Genomic DNA, 17,675 nt, shown 5'->3' on the forward strand with positions numbered 1-17,675 from the left:
GGCTGGCACTGTGGTGCAGTGGGTTAACGCCCTGGCCTGAAGCACCGGCATCCCATGTGGGCGCTGGTTCGAGACCCAGCTGCTCTACTTCCCATCCAGCTCTCTGCTATGGCCTGGGAAAGCAGAAGAAGATGGCTCAAGTCCCTGGACCCCTGCACCCACGTGGGAGACCCGAAGGAACCTCCTGGCTCCTGGGTTCAGATTGGCACAGCTCCTGCCGTTGCAGCCAATTGGGGAGTGAACCAGCAGATGGAGAATATCTCTCTCTCTCTCTCTCTCTCTCTCTCTCTCTCTCTCCTTCTCCCATTTTCTTTCTCCCCCTGCCTCTCCTTCTCTCTATGTGTAGCTCTTTCAAATAAATAAATAAATCGAAGAAGAAGAAGAAGAAGAGGAGGAGGAGGAGGAGGAGGAGGAGGAGGAGGAGGAGGAATGGGACTGAAGCTGTGGTGTAGCGGGTAAAGCCTCTGCCTGCGGTGCTGGCATCCCATATGGGCACCAGTTCGAGTCCCAGTTGTTATACTTCCGATCCAGCTCTCTGCTATGGCCTGGGAAAGCAGTGGAAAATGGCCCAAGACCTTGGGCCCCTGCACCTACATGGGAGACCCAGCACAGCTCCAGCTGCTGAGGCCAAGTGGAGAGTGAAATAGCAGATGGAAGACCTCTCTGTCTCTCTGCCTCTCCTTCTCTCTCTGTGTAACTCTGACTTTCAAATAAAATAAATAAATCTTAAAAAAAAAAAAAGAGGAAGAAGAAGAAGAAACAAATGCCTGTGGGAATCAGTATTGCTGCAAATATGATTTTGTAAAACTTTGTTCTATATCTTTGTCAAACCAATGGTTAAGAATGTTATACTACTATAGTTTCAATGATTTGTGAATACTTTAAAATTTACTGTACATGGATGAACGTCATTTTTCCCTTCAATTATGTTTTGTAGCCATTGTCTATATTTCCACTAAACTAAGGTTTCTTTGCTTTTTACTTGCTAAACTTCTTATTCAGTGAAGTAGAAAGCCTTTTTACCATAACATAAATTTAAAATGTGTTACCTCAAAAACTAAGGGAAAAAAAAAAAAAAAAAGAAAGGGAGAGAGACTGAGGGAAGCAGGGAGGAAGGGAATATCATTATTTACTTAGAATTGTACCTACAGGGCCGGCGCTGTGGCGCAGCAGGTTAACGCCCTGGCCTGAAGCGCCAGCATCCCATATGGGTGCCGGTTCGAGACCTGGCTGCTCCACGTCCAATCCAGCTCTCTGCTATGGCCTAGGAAAGCAGTAGAAGATGACCCAAGTCCTTGGGCTCCTGCACCCGCGTGGGAGATCTGGAAGAAGCTCCTGGCTCCTGGCTTCGGATCGGCACAGTTCCGGCTATTATGACTAATTGGGGAGTGAACCATCAGATGGAAGACCTCTTTTTCTCTCTGCCTCTCCTCTCTCTGTACAACTCTGACTTTCAAATAAATAAATAAATTAAAAAAAAAAGAATTATACCTACCAAACACAATGAATCTATTAAAATCTAACTAAAAATTAAAATTAAAAAATTAATAACTACCTAATAGAAATATAATCAAATATACAAGCAAATTATGAAACAATGTAAGTGTCTAACAAATATGAAATACACTCAAAGTATTCAATAATCAGGATAAAAACAAATTACAGTGAAATAGTTAATCTACCAGGCAAGATTTTGAAAGATTTTTAAATGACATTTTAGTGAGAATGGGGAAAAAAAACTCAGATCACTGGATGCATGCATAATCAGCTAAAGTTTCTTTGATAGTAAGTTTGCACTATTGATTTAAAATTACTACCACTTGGAACTGACTTTGTGTTGTTGCATGTAAAGCCATCACCTGCGACACCAGCTTCCCGTATGGGCACCAGTTCAAGTCCTGGCTACTTCGCTTCGGATCCGGCTCCCTGCCAATGTGCCTGGGAAAGCAGCAGGAATGGCCCAAGTGTTTGAGCTCCTGCATCCATCTGGGAGACCTGGAAGAAGCTCCTGGCTCCTGATTTGTCTCAGCCCTGGCTGTTGCGGCCATTTGGAAAGTGAACCAGTGGATAGAAGATCTCTTTCTCTTTCTCTATAACTCTGCCTTTTAAATTAATAAAATAAAATCTTAAAATAAATTAATAAATAACATTACTACCATTTAATCCTATAATATTATTTCTGAGAGTCTATACTAAAAAAAACATTATACATAAGAAATAAGAGTGGGAATAAGAGAGGGAAGAGGAAGTTTGTAACTGTGAAGCTGTATAGTTCTGCATACATTTCTAAGCACTAACTCCTAAGGGTACAATTTAAAAACTTGTCATGGAACTCCAAATCCCATTAAGCTGGGTGATAAAAACATTATCTTAAGTGTTAAAGTGATCATATTAAGTGTTAAAGTGAACATATAGATGTATTAAGTGTTAAAACGACCATATAAATAAGATCAAGTGTGAGGTAATTATAGTAGATAGCATTAAAAAGGAGAGAATATTCCAATATGTGAAGCAGTCCTCACAGCAGACCCATAGAATGACAACTGCTTTAAATACCACTATGACCTCAGAATCAGCCCTTAAGACTTCCTGAAAAGCCTGTAAGAGCATTTCAGGCATGGAAAGCCAAGGCACTGTAGCAAAAAAATATTCTACATGAAGAATCTCTGTGAGTGAATCCCAATGGAAAGAAGTGGCTATCAAAGAAGGATGTACTTTTCCCTAAAGGGAGGAGAGAACTTCCACTTTGCTAATAACCTTGCCTAAATACTGACGGAGTTTGCGGGTTGAAAAGGCTTCCATAGCCTAGGCAGCTGATGTCAAGAGCCTCAGTGGTCACTGATGTCATATATAAGAGTGTTAATTGTTAAATTAACAACAGGAGTCATTGTGCACTAACTCCCCATGCAGGACCTCTGTCCTTAATGAGTTGTATTATGGGAGTTAAATGTGATACTTGTTCTCAGTTTTGTGTGTGTGTGTGCACGCACGTGTGTGTGTATGTGCAAATTGTTGAAATCTTTACTTAGTATAGAGTTGGTCTTCTGTATACAAAGTTAATTGAAAATGAATCTTAATGGAGAATGGGACTGGGAAGGGGAGAGGAAGGAGGACGAGTGGTGCGAGTGTGGGTGGGAGGGTGGGCATGCTGGGAAGAGTAACTATATTCCTAAAGTTGTACATGTGAAATTTGTATTCCTTAAAAAATAAATTAATTGGGCCGGCGCTGTGGCTCACTTGGCTAATCCTCTGCATGTGGCACTGGCACCCCGGTTTGTAGTCCTAGTTGGGGCACCAGGTTCTAGTCCTGGTTGCTCCTCTTCCATTCCAGCTATCTGCTGTGGCCCAGGAGGGCAGTGGAGGATGGCCCAAGTGCTTGGGTCCCTGCACCCGCATGGGAGACTGGGGGAGGCACCCAGCTCCTGGCTTTGGATCAGCACAGCGCCGGCCTTGGCAGCCATTAGGGGTGTGAACCAACAGAAGGAAGACCTTTCTCTCTGTCTCTCTATAACTCTCTCTCTGTCTCTCTCTCTCACTAACTCTGCCTGTCAAAAAAAAAATTAATTAACTAATTTAAAAATACTATACATGTGTCCAACAATATAACTATAAAAATCAGCATTCCTAAATCTGTATATATGAAATATATGAAACTTGTATAACTTAAATAAGAAAAAAAAAAGGAGAAAGGAGGGGAAATTTCCTGCATACACACACACACACGAGGGAAATCACTCATATTACTGTAAATAAGTTTCTTTTAAATGAAGAAATAAAACATTTCATTTATCAACAGAAATAAACATAAATAAAAATGAGATTGAAACTTTAAAAAACAAAAAAAGATTGGCAGTGTTTAAAATAGCAAAATAGTTTAATCAATCTAAATGCCCTTCAATAAGGAGAGTATTGAAGTATAATACATCAATGTGTAATAATTAATATTATATAAAAATCACTATACAGTAATGTATAGGAATTATAATTATACAGCTTTTTATAAATGAGGTATGCTATTTCAAAGGATCATTTTATCTATTTCTAAAGTATATTTTAAAAGTTATTTTGGGCGGATGAAGGCAGGGGGATGGGAAAGGTTGGATAGTGGATACTAAAACACAGTAGGCTGAACATAATAGGTTCTGGTGTTTTCTAATGAAGTGTCTGTGGCTCACAATGATATATATTTTATACCAAGAATTGAAACAAAAGTGTTGATAGGTTACAAACAAAGAAAACATAAGGAAATAGAAAGCCTGATTGCTTGCTATGGCCAGTGTATGTTGAAATGTTGCATTGTATTCCTTAAAAGCATCTAAGTGTTAAATTCAACCAAAATTGAAAAAAATTTAAAAGTGTAAAATTTTGAAACATTTTGTGTGCAATCTCAATAAATTTAAGAAATATTAAATCAGTGTTCCTTTCATTATTTGTGATATCTTTTTTTAATTTATTTATTTGACAGGTAGAGTTATAGACAGTGAGAGAGAGACAGAGAGAAAGGTCTTCCTTCCATTGGTTCATTCCCCAAATGGTCACTACAGCCGGCACTGCACCAATCCGAAGCCAGGAGCCAGGTGCTTCTTCCTGGTCTCCCATGTGGGTTCAGTGGCCTAAGCATCTGGGCCATCCTCCACTGTCTTCCCGGGTCACAGCAGAGAGCTGGACTGGAAGAGGAGCAACCGGGACTAGAACCGGCACCCATATGGGATGCCGGCACTGCAGGCAGAGGATTAACCAAGTGAGCCACAGCACCGGCCCCTATTTGTGATATCTTCCTTCATGAGCTCTTCAGTGTCTTGGACAAAATCCATAATTTCCAAGAACCATAACTTTTAAACTACTGGTCAAGGTAACTTTAGATATTTTTTTTTTACTTTTATTTAATGAATATAAATTTCCAAAGTATGGCTTATGGATTACAATGGCTTCCCCCCCATAACGTCTCTCCCACCTGCATCCCTCCCCTTTCCCACTCCCTCTCCCCTTCCATTCACATGAGGATTCATTTTCGATTCTCTTTATATACAGAAGATCAGTTTAGCATACATTAAGTAAAGATTTCAACAGTTTGCTCCCACACAAACATAAAGTGAAAAATAATAGATGATTTTTTAAATGATGGTGAAATCAGATCAGACCTATTGTCATGTTTAATCCCAGTGAGAGTCAAGTTGGGAATTGATAATTTCTTCTTTTTTTTTTTTTTTACAGAAGATCAGTTTAGTATACATTAAGTTAATATTTCAACAGTTTGCACCCCCATAGAAACACAAAGTGAAATATACTGTTTGAGTACTCGTTATAGCATTAAGCCTCAATGTACAGCACATTAAGGACAGAGATCCTACATGAGGAGTAAGTGCACAGTGACTCCTGTTGTTGACTTTACCAATTGACACTCCTGTTTATGGCATCAGTAATCTCCCTATATTTCAGATCAAATATACATCATCATCATCATTATTTTTAACTTCTACAGGAGAGAAAACAGCTGTATTTGTCTTTCTCTGTCCAGCTTATATCACTTCACATAATGACATGCAGTTCCACCCATTTTCTTGCAAATGTCAGAATTTCATTCTTTTTATATGGCAGAATAATACTCCATTAAGTCTACATACCACATTTTCTTTTTAACTTTAAATTTATGTCTTTATTTTGAGAGGTAAACAGACAAGGACAAAGAGACAGAGAATTCCCATCTGCTGGTATAACCCACAAAGGCCCACAGTGTCAGGGGCTGGGCCCAGTTGAAGCTGGGAGCTGGGAAGTCACCCCAGATCTTCCGTGTGAGTGTCAGGGACCCAACTATTTGGGCTATCACCTGCTGGCTTCCAGTGTGTGCATTATCAGGGAACTTGAATCGGGAGTGAAGCCAGGACTTGAACCCGGTTATGCATATATAAGATGTAGGCATCCCAAGTGGCATCTTAATGTACCATGAAATGCCCATCCCATACATACTCTGTTTTCTCTATCCATTCATCCATCAATGAATAACTATGCTGATTCCGTATCATGGCTATTATTAGTGGTGCTGCAATTGTATTTGTTTTCAAAATTTTGATAACACTTATTTATGCTTAAACAAAATTTTGAAATGTAGAAGTTAATAGGGTTGCAGGTAGGAGGGAAGTTATGGGGGGGAAGCCATTGTAATCCATAAGCTGTACTTTGGAAATTTATATTCATTAAATAAAAGTTAAAAAAAAGAAAAAAAGTTATTTTAACTGACATAAAATTGTAATTATTTATGGGTTACCATGCTATGTTTCAATACACTATACACTGTATAATGTTTAAGCAAGGTAAACATAGATAATTCTTCAAACATTTAACATTTCCTTATGATGAAAACACTCAAAACCCTTTCTTCTTCTAGCTTTTTAATTTAAAAATATATATACAATGTGTTATCATTATCTGTAACCACCCTGCTATGCAACAGAATATCAGAACTTCTTACCTCTATCGAAATATAGCTGAGTACCCATCAGTTAACCTTTCCCTGGCTCTTCCTCTCTACTTTTCTCAGCCTCTGGTAGCCTCTCAACTTTTCAAAATTCCACAAATAACTGGGATTCTGGGGTACTCATATTCCTGTGTCTGGCTTATTTCATTCAACATAATGACCTCCAGTTCCATCCATGTTGTTACAAATGACAAGATTTCATCCTTTTTATGGCTGAACTACATTCTATTTTGCTTATGTACATTTTCTTTATTCAGTCGACAGTAGATGGACATTTATTTTTTTCCACTTCTTGGCTATTGTGAATAGTGCTGCGGTAAATATGGGAGTGCAGATGTCTCTTTGACAGACTGATTTGGATAAATGTCAGTAGTAGGACTGCTGTACCTCATGATAGTTCTATCAAATACATAAAAACTGCACAAAATCACTATTCATCAGTGAAATGCCAATCAAAAGCACAATGAGATAGCCTCTCACTCCAGTTAGATTGCCTATTATCAAAAAGACAAAAGATGGCAAATGATGGCAAGGACATAGAGAAAACAGAACCCTTGCATACTGTTGGTGGGAATGTAAATTAGTGCAGTCATTGTGGAAAACAGGGTGCATTTCCCTAAGAGAACTACTTCGGAAAATTAGTTATGGCATCATCCAGTAAAATGAACCAGGGTTCCCTGGAATAGGGCTGGAATAGGGGAAGTATGTCAAGAACCTTGCATACCTTATGGTCACAGAAGTCTGAAAATATTCAAAAAAGATGGTGACATTTCAAAATAACACCAGAGCCAGTTTCAATAGGCTGTCATTAATAAAGTTAGGACAACTTTGAGCACAAAACTATTACTGACAATTATAACCTTTAGAATAGAAAAGAACCCATGAGACCATCCCATACATAAAAAGAGGAAGAGGAAGAGGATAAATGATAAAATAAGTGTGGTAAAATATAGATTTGGGGCATCTGAGAAAAGGTAGATGAGAAGTCTCCATATTACCTTTGAAAACTTTTGAAAGTGTAAGTTATATCAAAATTGAAAGTTAAGGAGAAAATGGGGTGGGCATTTGGTGCAGCTGTTAAGATGCCACTTGGGATCCCCACATCCCATATCTGAGTATCTGAGTTCAAGTCCTTGCTCCATTTTCTATCCACATTCCTGCTAATGCACACTCAGAGACAGCAGGTGATGATACAAGGACTTGGGTTCCTGCCAGCCACATGGGAAACCAAGATAGAGTTACTGGATCCTGGTTTTGGCCTGATCCAACCCTGGCGGTTATAGAATTTCTCTGTCTTTTAGCTCTACAATAATCTTCCTTCATAAAATCCTATCCTTGTCTTGCAAAGACTTTTCTTATGACTAAGTTATGAAAAGTTTTGTTAAAAAAAAATTTTAAATCCTATGTGATCAATGTTCCAAAGTGAAAGTGTACATGTCCTAGGTAGATTCATTTTCTTTTTGAATTAATTGCCTAAATGGCTTAAAAAGTTTCTGGTTTCATTAAACAATCTAAAAAACAGCAAGAACTTTTCCCCAAAACTTAGCTATCAAATTATTCCTCTCATAATGTGTTGCTTTCTCATGTTAGTATTGAAATGCCAAAATACTCTTGCAGATAACTGTTTTCAAATTGGTACCCAAAACTTTTAAATTGCATGAAATTCTGGTTTGGGAACCAAGTGTTAAGTAGAAGAGCAGGGCAGTAGGTAAGCAGGAAGATAGTAATAGAGGTATCAGTAACAGTGCTGGGCTTCCTTTTCCACCCTGGCAAGTTAATGCTAGCAAACGCATTCCCAGCATTTGTACAACAGCAATTTTTCCCAAAAGAATGCTTTATTCCAAAAGAACTCCAGGAGTAGCCATTCAGTCTAGCAGTTAACACACTGTGTCTCATATCAGAGTACCTGGGTTTCATAATTGCCTCCAGGTCCTAACTAGATTCCTGCTAATGCAGGTGCTGGGAGGCAGGAGGGACAGCTCAAGTCACTGAGTTCCTGCCACCCACCTGAGAGACCTTGAGTTGCTGGTTCTCACTTTCAGCCTGGCTAAGCTCTGGCCACGGCAGGCGTTTGAGGACTGTACTCAAGGATGGGAGATTTCTCTCTGCTGTTCTCTCTCCTTCCCCCTCCCCCCAACTGCCTCTCAAATAAGTAAACAAATAGAAATTAAAACATGGGGAAAAACTGTTTCTCTTTAAAAAGTAACAGAAACCCCTAATGTTTTAATTTAAGAAATATATAAGATAAAAGTAGAAAGAAAAATCTAAAAGTATGTTTTCAAATATTAAACTAACTGTGGAAGAAACTTTATAAATTTCACTTCAAGGGCCAGCGCCACGGCTCACTAGGCTAATCCTCCGCCTTGCGGCGCCAGCACACCGGGTTCTAGTCCTGTTCGGGGCGCCGGATTCTGTCCCGGTTGCCCCTCTTCCAGGCCAGCTCTCTGCTGTGGCCAAGGAGTGCAGTAGAGGATGGCCCAAGTGCTTGGGCCCTGCACCCCATGGGAGACCAGGAGAAGTACCTGGCTCCTGCCATCAGATCAGCGTGGTGCGCGCCGGCCGCAGCGTGCCAGCCGCTGCGGCCATTGGAGGGTGAACCAACGGCAAAGGAAGACCTTTCTCTCTGTCTCTCTCTCTCACTGTCCACTCTGCCTGTCAAAAAATAAAAATATAAAAAAAATTTAAAAAAATAAATAAAAAAATAAAAAATAAATAAATAAAAATTTCACCTCAAAAGCAAAAGAAAAGAAACTCACTATCAACCTGATGTGGTTGAGTCTCATAAGACCACACTGTCTAGTGTTATAACTGTTGGCTATTTGCCTTTCAAATAAATGAAAAATAAATCTTTAAAAATATTTTAAACACCTCATAACATTTTTCATATTGAAATTGTAGGGGTAGATTAGGACACCTGTATCTCATATTGTAGTAACTGGGTTCAATTCCCAGTTCTGGCTCTTGACTCCAGATTCCTGCTAATGCAGATTCTGGGAGGCAGTGTGATGACTTAAGAAATTAAGTTCTTGCCACGCACATGGGAGGCCTGGATTGAATGACTGGATCCTGGTTTTAGCCCCAGCCCAGCCCTAGACATTGTGAGCATATATGGAATTAACCAGCAAATGAAAGTTGTCTCTGTCTCCAAAGTGTGTGGGGGGTGAGGAGAAAAGGGAGAGAAGAAAGGAAAGAAAAAGAAAAGATGGAAGGAAAATGAAACAAAAGAAAAGGAAAAATAAAAAGGGAAGGGAAGGGAAGGGAAGGGAAGGGAAGGGAAGGGAAGGGAAGAGAGGGGAAGGGAAGGGAAGGGAAGGGAAGGGAAGGGAAGGGAAGGGAAGGGAAGGGAAGGGAAGGGAAGGGAAGGGAAGGGAAGGGAAGGGAAGGGAAGGGAAGGGAAGGGAAGGGAAGGGAAGGGAAGGGAAGGGAAGGGAAGGGAAGGGAGGGAAAAAGAAAAACAAGAAAAGAAAAAAAAGAGAGAGGCTGAAGTTGTGGCACAGCCAAACCCAGGCATCCCATATAGCCACTGCTTCAAGTCCTGACTGCTCCATTCCCAGTCCGGCTCCCTGCTAACGTATCAGGGAGGGGAACAGAAGAAGGCCCAAGTACCTGGGCCCTTGCCACCCATGTAGGAGACCTGGATGGAGTTCCAGACTCCTGTCTTCAAGCATGGCCCAGCCCTGGCCATTGCAGCCATTTGGGAGTGAACCAGCAGGTGGAAGATCTCTCTTTGTCTCTCCCTCTTTCTCTGTCATGCTGCCTTTGAAATAAATAAATGTTTTAAAAAGCAAGTAATAAGAAACAGAGAAAGAGGGAGAGAAAAGGTGAGAAGGGATGAAAGGAAGGAGGGGGAAAAGGAAGAGGAAAAGAAGAAATAAAGAAAATTGGATTTTTTTGATACGCTGAATTAAGCAAAACAAAATTCACTTGATCTTTCTTTTACTTTTCTCAATGTGGCTATTTTTAGAAAATTTAATATTAAACATGTCACTCATATTTGTAGCCCTCATTATATATCTATTGGGCACTGGCCTCTATAATGAATCATAATGTATTAAATTACCTTTAAAATCTCTTCTAGCACTGACACTAAGAAACTGTACATTCAAGCTAGTAATTCTTAAATAGAATTACTTCATATAAGCCTAGCTTTTGTCATTACTTCATTCTTCTTTCACATTTTTTTCACCCAGGCCTTTTAGTATCTTCTCATTCTACTTCCCACGCATCCCTAACAGCAAGGAGAAATTAATGTGTCAACTTACTTACTGATAAACTGCAAAGTGCAGTTCACTGGGTCATTCTAGACAGATAATAAAATTGACATTTTGTCATATTCCTTTTTGCTTCACACTATCCTAATTTCTGTTCATTTGTAACCATCTTTAACAAGCAATGAACCCCGTGAGCTCTTTTCAGATTTATTTAATATTTACAAAACAGAAGTTACAGTCTTAGAGAACTGTAGATGTCTTATATTCCAGTGACCAGCAAACACGCTGGCATGGTTAATCACCTGGGGAACATTCGAAAAACATGGATCCCCAGGCTGAATGTTTGGGAATTCTGGCTCAGTCACTCTGGATGGGACCCAAGATCCTGTATTTCCTAAGATTCCCAGGTCACTTTGAAACTTAGATAAAGTTTGGGAACCACTGGTTTAACCTAACCTGATCTGTGACTGGGGTGAAATGAATTATCCCAGTGCTGAGGCCCACAGGCCCCAGACCTGCACACAGCACTGCTGACGGTAGCTCACTGCCATTAACAGACATTACAAAAAATACACATTACTCACTCCTCAAGAGCCCCAGTCATCAGTATATCTTCCTTGTCAGTTTTAACATCCAACTCTGGTTCTCCACTAAGCAGGAGCTTCAAGTTATATATAACCAGCAATGTACCTGGTAGAAAAATAGATGTTTGTCTTGTCAGCATTTTAAATACACCAAATGCAAGTCATTGTGCTAGCATCTCATCTATAGAACTGAGTCTACTATATATCAAATTTCCTATTATATTTCAGTAAACAGTATATTTAGATAAGATCCAAGACATGATCATATCTTGTGAGCATGTCAAATTCCATCCTCTGCCAGAGTGCTGAGTTTCTATAGTATGTTTATTCTTATTATTATTGAATTCATTATAAGTTTTTCAACGTGGATTCTTAAATTTTAGCACTCTTCATAATTTACATTATGAAAATTGTTGGAGCCAGATCCAAATTTGAATTATAGGTAAAGCCCATTAGAGGAACTGAAATAAATACTTATAATAAAAGATGAATTTTAAAATGTTCAAATATGAAAGACTGCTTTTAGACTCCATAGCAGATGTCGACAAACACTTTCTGTAAGAGTTAGATAGTAAATGTTCCACGCTTTGCAGGCCATACAGTGTCTGTCACAACTGCTCACAATTCAACTCTGCCACTATAGCATGACAGCAGCCACAGAGAATATGCAAATTAATGAATGCTGCTGTGTTCCAATAAAACTTTGTTTCCAAAAATAGATACTGGGCCAAACACTACCTGCGATAAAGTTTTCTGACATGTGCTCCATCTCATAGTTAACAAAACTTTCCAAATACTTTAAGAAGTTGATTACTTTATGAAGATAAATAAGATGATCACAGAAATTAAAAGAACAACTCAATATACTGTTTATGGTGCTTCTTTAACACATAGGAGAACAGTTTAGTGGCCAAGAACACGCAGTGTGGAGCCTAAATGCTTCAGTTTAAATTCTGGATCTTCATTTACTAGTGCGCTGATCTCAGGTAAGTTCTCTAACCTCTCTAAACCTAAGTTTTCCTGTTTATACAGTGAAGCTCAGTGGAATTCTTTCAAGGGTTACTTGACTTAGCTTTTATAAAGCACTTGGGAAAGTGTTCAGAAAATAGAAAATGCTTCACCAGTATTTCTATGAGTATTTCACATTTCCCTGTTAAATATAAGAGTGGGAATAAGAGAGGGAGGAGATGTACAATTTGGACAAGCTCAATCAGACTTACCCCTAATGGTAGAGTTAGAAACGCGCTAAGGGATTCCAATTCAATCCCATCAAGATGGCATGTACCAATGCCATCTCACTAGTCAAAGCAATCAGTTTCAGTTCATAGTTGATCATAATGATAGGATTAAGTGTCAAAAGGATCACATAAACAAGACCAGTGTCTGAAAATACTAACTGATAGAATTAAAAAGGAGAGAACAATCCAACATGGGAAGCAGGATACACAGCAGACTCATAGAATGGCAGATGTCCTAAACAGCCTCAGAATCAGCCCTTAAAGGCATTCAGATCTGGCTGAAGAGCCCATGACAGTATTTTAGGCATGGAAAGCCAAGACACTCTGAAAAAAAAAAAAAAAGACCTAAATGAAAGGTCCCTGTGAGTGAGATCCCAGCGGAAAGAACAGGCCATCAAGGAAGGAGGTACCTTTCTCTGAAGGGAGGAGAGAACTTCCACTTTGACTAGACCTTTCCTAAATAAGATCGGAGTTGGCGAACTCAAGAGGCTTCCATAGCCTTGGCAACTCATGACAAGAGCCACGGGTGATTAGTGATGTCATAAATAAGAGTGTCAATTGTTAAATCAACAACAGGAGTCACTGTGTACTTACTCTTCATGTAGGATCTCTGTCCTTAATGTGTTGTACTATGTGAATTAATGGTATAACTAGTACTCGAACAGTACTTTATACTTTATGTTTCTGTGTGGGTGCAAACTGTTGAAATCTTTACTTAATATATGCTAAATCGATCTTCTGTATATAAAGAGAATTGAAAATGAATCTTGATGTGAATGGAATGGGAGAGGAAGTGGGAGATGGGATGGTTGCAGGTTGGAGGGTGGTTATGGGGGGAAAAAGCTGCTATAATCCAAGAGTTGTACTTTGGAAATTTATATTTATTAAATAAAAGTTTAAAAAAGAAATAAACCAAGAGACTCCATTAACTGTCCTTAAAATACACTGTGTATATGAGCGAAAAAAATTACCATGATTTTTCTTCTATGATAATTGGAAAGAGATGACTTAAAACATAACCTTTCAACAAAATGCCAAAATAAGATCTCAAGTCAGAAACAAATATCTCACAATTTCACTATAAACATTACATATATCAAAGCATTGCAAAAAGTGGCATGCACATAGCTTTCTCTCAAGTAGGGCTCTTTTCACTTTAGATATTAAAAATACTGAGCTGGGATAAAAACTGATACTAGAAAACATCAGCAAACACAGTTCATCCCACAGAATGTTTAGCAGGAACTGAGTGGAGGCTAAAACATTGGGCAAATATCTGTTAATTTTGAGAAAAATGTCTATGAAACTTTTGCTCACTTTGTGCTGCAGAAACATGGGGTCATTATTTTCTACATCATTAAGTCTCTTATAAACCAGTCTCAGATGGTAGAATAAGTATCTCCCAACCATGCCCTATGGCGCAAGGACTGTGAAGTCCCTGTGGTCGTAACTTGGATCATCGTCTTCTCCTCCAGTTCCACAAAGCTCACGAAAGTATAACCCTTTATTCCAGTATCAGGGATGTTTCAAACTCATGTTTGGTTTCTCTTAAGGTAAAACTCATATGTATAAAATGAATGATTGCTCCCATGTGATATCCTACATGAGATTATTAATACAAAAAATACGTGTGTGTGTGCGTGCGCGCGCATGTAGTACCTTTCATAAGGCACTTTAAATAAAAACTTCCATCAAAATTTCAGAGTTTTGATGATCTTACCACATTTTCCATAAATCACATCAAACTGCCGCATCAATTCAGCTTCAGTTTTAAATGGAGAGTATTTATAAATGATAGACAATTCCACTGAGAATTTTTGAGGATCATCTGCAATAGATTTTCTGGAACTTGTTAACCATGAAGGCATTGGAACTACAACCTACAAAAAAATGCACATTAATTTATTATGAAATACACAAAAACCATCATCTTTTAGCTCTGAACAACTATTTAATGCAGATTATAAAACACAAAGTTAAACGTTTATTTTCCTTATGTATTCTACTTTTACAATGAATACACAGAACAGATAAGTATAAAGAACTTTATTTTAAAATGCTCCATTGTGGAATATGAAGATAGATGGGGTCATCTGCAGCTCCCTCTTGAAAGATGGTAAGAGTGGCAGGAGATACCTTTCACCTTACACAAAAATCCACTCAACATGGATTGAAGACATAAATCTATGACCCAACACCATCAAATTGCTAGAGAGCATTGGTAAAACCCTGCAAGATTTAGGTACCAGAAAGACTTCTTGGAAAATACACCAGAAGCACAGGCAGTCAAAACCAAAATTAACATGTGGGATTGCATCAAATTGAGAAGTTTCTGTACTGCAAAAGAAACAGTCAGGAGAGTGAAGAGGCAACCGACAGAATGGGAAAAAATATTTGCAAACTATGCAACAGATAAAGGTTTGATAACCAGAATCTACAAAAAAAATCAAGAAACTCCACGACATCAAAACAAACTGAAGAGATAGGCCAAGGACCTCAATAGACATTTTTCAAAAGAGGAAATCCACATGGCCAACAGGCACATGAAAAAATGTTCAAGATCACTAGCAATCAGGGAAATGCAAATCAAAACCACAATGAGGTTTCACCTCACCCCAGTTAGAATGGCTCACATACAGAAATCTACCAACAATAGATGCTGGAGAGGATGTGGGGGAAAAGGGACACTAACCCACTGTTGGTGGGAATGCAACCTGGTTAAGCCACTATGGAAGTCAGTCTGGAGATTCCTCAGAAACCTGAATATAACCCTACCATTCAACCCAGCCATACCACTCCTTGGAATTAACCCAAAGGAAATTAAATTGGCAAACAAAAAAGCTGTCTGCACATTAATGTTTATTGCAGCTCAATTCACAATAGCTAAGACCTGGAACCAAGCCAAATTCCCATCAACAGTATACTGGATAAAGAAATTATGGGACATGTACTCTATAGAATACTATACAGCAGTCAAAAACAATGAAACCCAGTCATTTACAACAAGATGGAGGAATTTGGAAAACATCATGCTGAGTGAAATAAGCCAGTCCCAAAAGGACAAATATCATGTGTTCTCCCTGATTGGCGACAACTAACTGAGCACCAAAGGGGAAACTTGTTGAAGTGAAATAGACACTATGAGAAACAGTGACTTGATCAGCTCTTGTCTGACAGTTGATGTACAATGTAATACTTTATCCATTTTAGTTTTTTGTTGTTGTTGTTGTTCTAGTACTATTGGTTGAACTCTGCAATTAACACACAATTATTCTTAGGTGTTTAAATTTTAACTGAAAAGTGATCCCTGTTAGGAATTTGGAAAACATTATGCTGAGTGAAATAAGCCAGTCCCAAAGGGACAAATATCATATGTTCTCCCTGATAGGTGACAACTAACTGAGCACCAAAAAGGAAACCTGTTAAAGTGAAATGAACACTATGAGAAACAGTGACTTGATCAGCCCTTGCCCTGACTGTTGATGAACAACTTAATACATGATCCCTTTTAGTATTTTTTTTGTTTGTTCTACTTAATACTTTTGGTTGAATATTGTAATCAATAACTATTCTTAAGTGTTGAAACTTAACTGAAAAGTGATCCCTGTTACATATAAGAGTGAGAATAAGAGAGGGAAGAGATGTGCAATTCGGGACATGCTCAAGCTGACATACTTCAAACAGCGGAGTTAGAAACATACTAGGGGATTCCAATTCAATCCCATCAGGTTGGCATGTACTGATGCCATCTCACTAGTCCCAGTGATCAATTTCTGTTCACAATTGATCGTAATGATAGTACTAAGAGCCAAAGGGAGCACATAAACAAGACCAATGTCTGCTAATACTAGCTGATAGAATAAAAAAGGGAGAGAACGATCCAACATGGGAAGCGGGATACACAGCAGACTCATAGAATGGCAGATGTCCTAAATAGCACTCTGGCCTCAGAATCAGCCCTTAAGGCATGCAGATCTGGCTGAAAAGCCCATGAGAGTATTACAGGCATGGAAATCCAAAACACTCTGGCAAAAAAAAAAAAAAAAAAAAAAAAAAAAAAAAAAAAAGAAAGAAACACCTAAATGACAGATCTCCGAGAGAGAGATCCCAGTGGAAAGAATGGGTCATCAAAGAAGGAGGTACCTTTCTATGAAGGGAGGAGAGAACTTCTACTTTGACTACGACCTTGTCTAAATATGATCAGAGTCGGTGAACTCAAAAGGCTTCCATAGCCTTGGCAACTCATCACAAGAGCCTAGGGTGATTACTGATGCCATAAACAAGAGTGTCAATTTGTTAAGTCAACAACAGGAATCACTGTGCACTTACTCCTCATGTAGGATCTCTGTCCTTAATGTGCTGTACATTGTGATTTAATGCTATAACTAGTACTCAAACAATATTTTTCACTTTGTGTTTCTATGTGGGTGCAAACTGTTGAAATCTTTACTTCATATGTGCTAAACTGATCTTCTGTATATAAAGAAAATCGAAAATGAATCTGGATGTGAATGGAAGGGGAGAGGGAATGGGAAAGGGGAGGGTTGCGGGTGGGAGGGAAGTTATGGGGGGAAAGCCACTGTAATCCAAAAATTGTACTTTGGAAATTCATATTCAGTAAATAAAAGTTAAAAAAAAAAGAGTGGCAGGAGAACAACCACATTTCAAGTTACTAAGCAAGAGAGGAGCTGGTGCGTTCCAAACACAAAGGAAAGACTACTTGCTTGGTTTGACAGTTTTACACTGCATATGTGTGTTGAAATATTACATTGTACATGATAAAAATCTACAAGTATGACACAGCATTAAAATTTGTAATAAAATAATTTAAGAAACAAGTTGTAAAGCAGATGACAGAGAACTCAAGAAAAACCATCCAAAGCTCATGGCAGAAGAGGGATCTGACTTGCAATTCAGAATTCCTTCCCAGAAAGGCTCACAGGTTAAAGCAAGACATCAGAGGCAGCATCTATATCCCTATCTGGCAACAGCACTTCCCCAGAGACCCTGGATATTTATTCTCTGGCAAGAGTCAAAGCCTTTCTGGACAGGAGGATAGAACAGGCATGGTTCTGGGGTCCAGAAGACAGTAGGAGACTTCTCCAAATAAATCTCACCAGCCTAGACAGAAAGTCAAAAAAAATTCCACTAAGGTTCCCCCTACAAG

General features: G+C 38.9%; 1 protein-coding gene across 1 annotated transcript in view; it reads right to left on the minus strand.

Moving 5' to 3' along the window:
* Positions 1–17,675, minus strand: part of MORC1 (MORC family CW-type zinc finger 1) — a 247,048-nt gene that overhangs the window by 179,635 nt on the left and 49,738 nt on the right. Inside the window, exons 10-11 of the mRNA XM_070072071.1 lie at positions 14,229–14,388; positions 11,271–11,376 (exon numbers count right to left, since the gene is read on the minus strand). Coding sequence (XP_069928172.1) covers positions 11,271–11,376; positions 14,229–14,388 — 266 coding nt within the window. The remainder of the gene's footprint in view (positions 1–11,270; positions 11,377–14,228; positions 14,389–17,675) is intronic.

Source organism: Oryctolagus cuniculus, chromosome 4 (genome assembly GCF_964237555.1).
Source record: "Oryctolagus cuniculus chromosome 4, mOryCun1.1, whole genome shotgun sequence".
NCBI lineage: Eukaryota > Metazoa > Chordata > Mammalia > Lagomorpha > Leporidae > Oryctolagus > Oryctolagus cuniculus.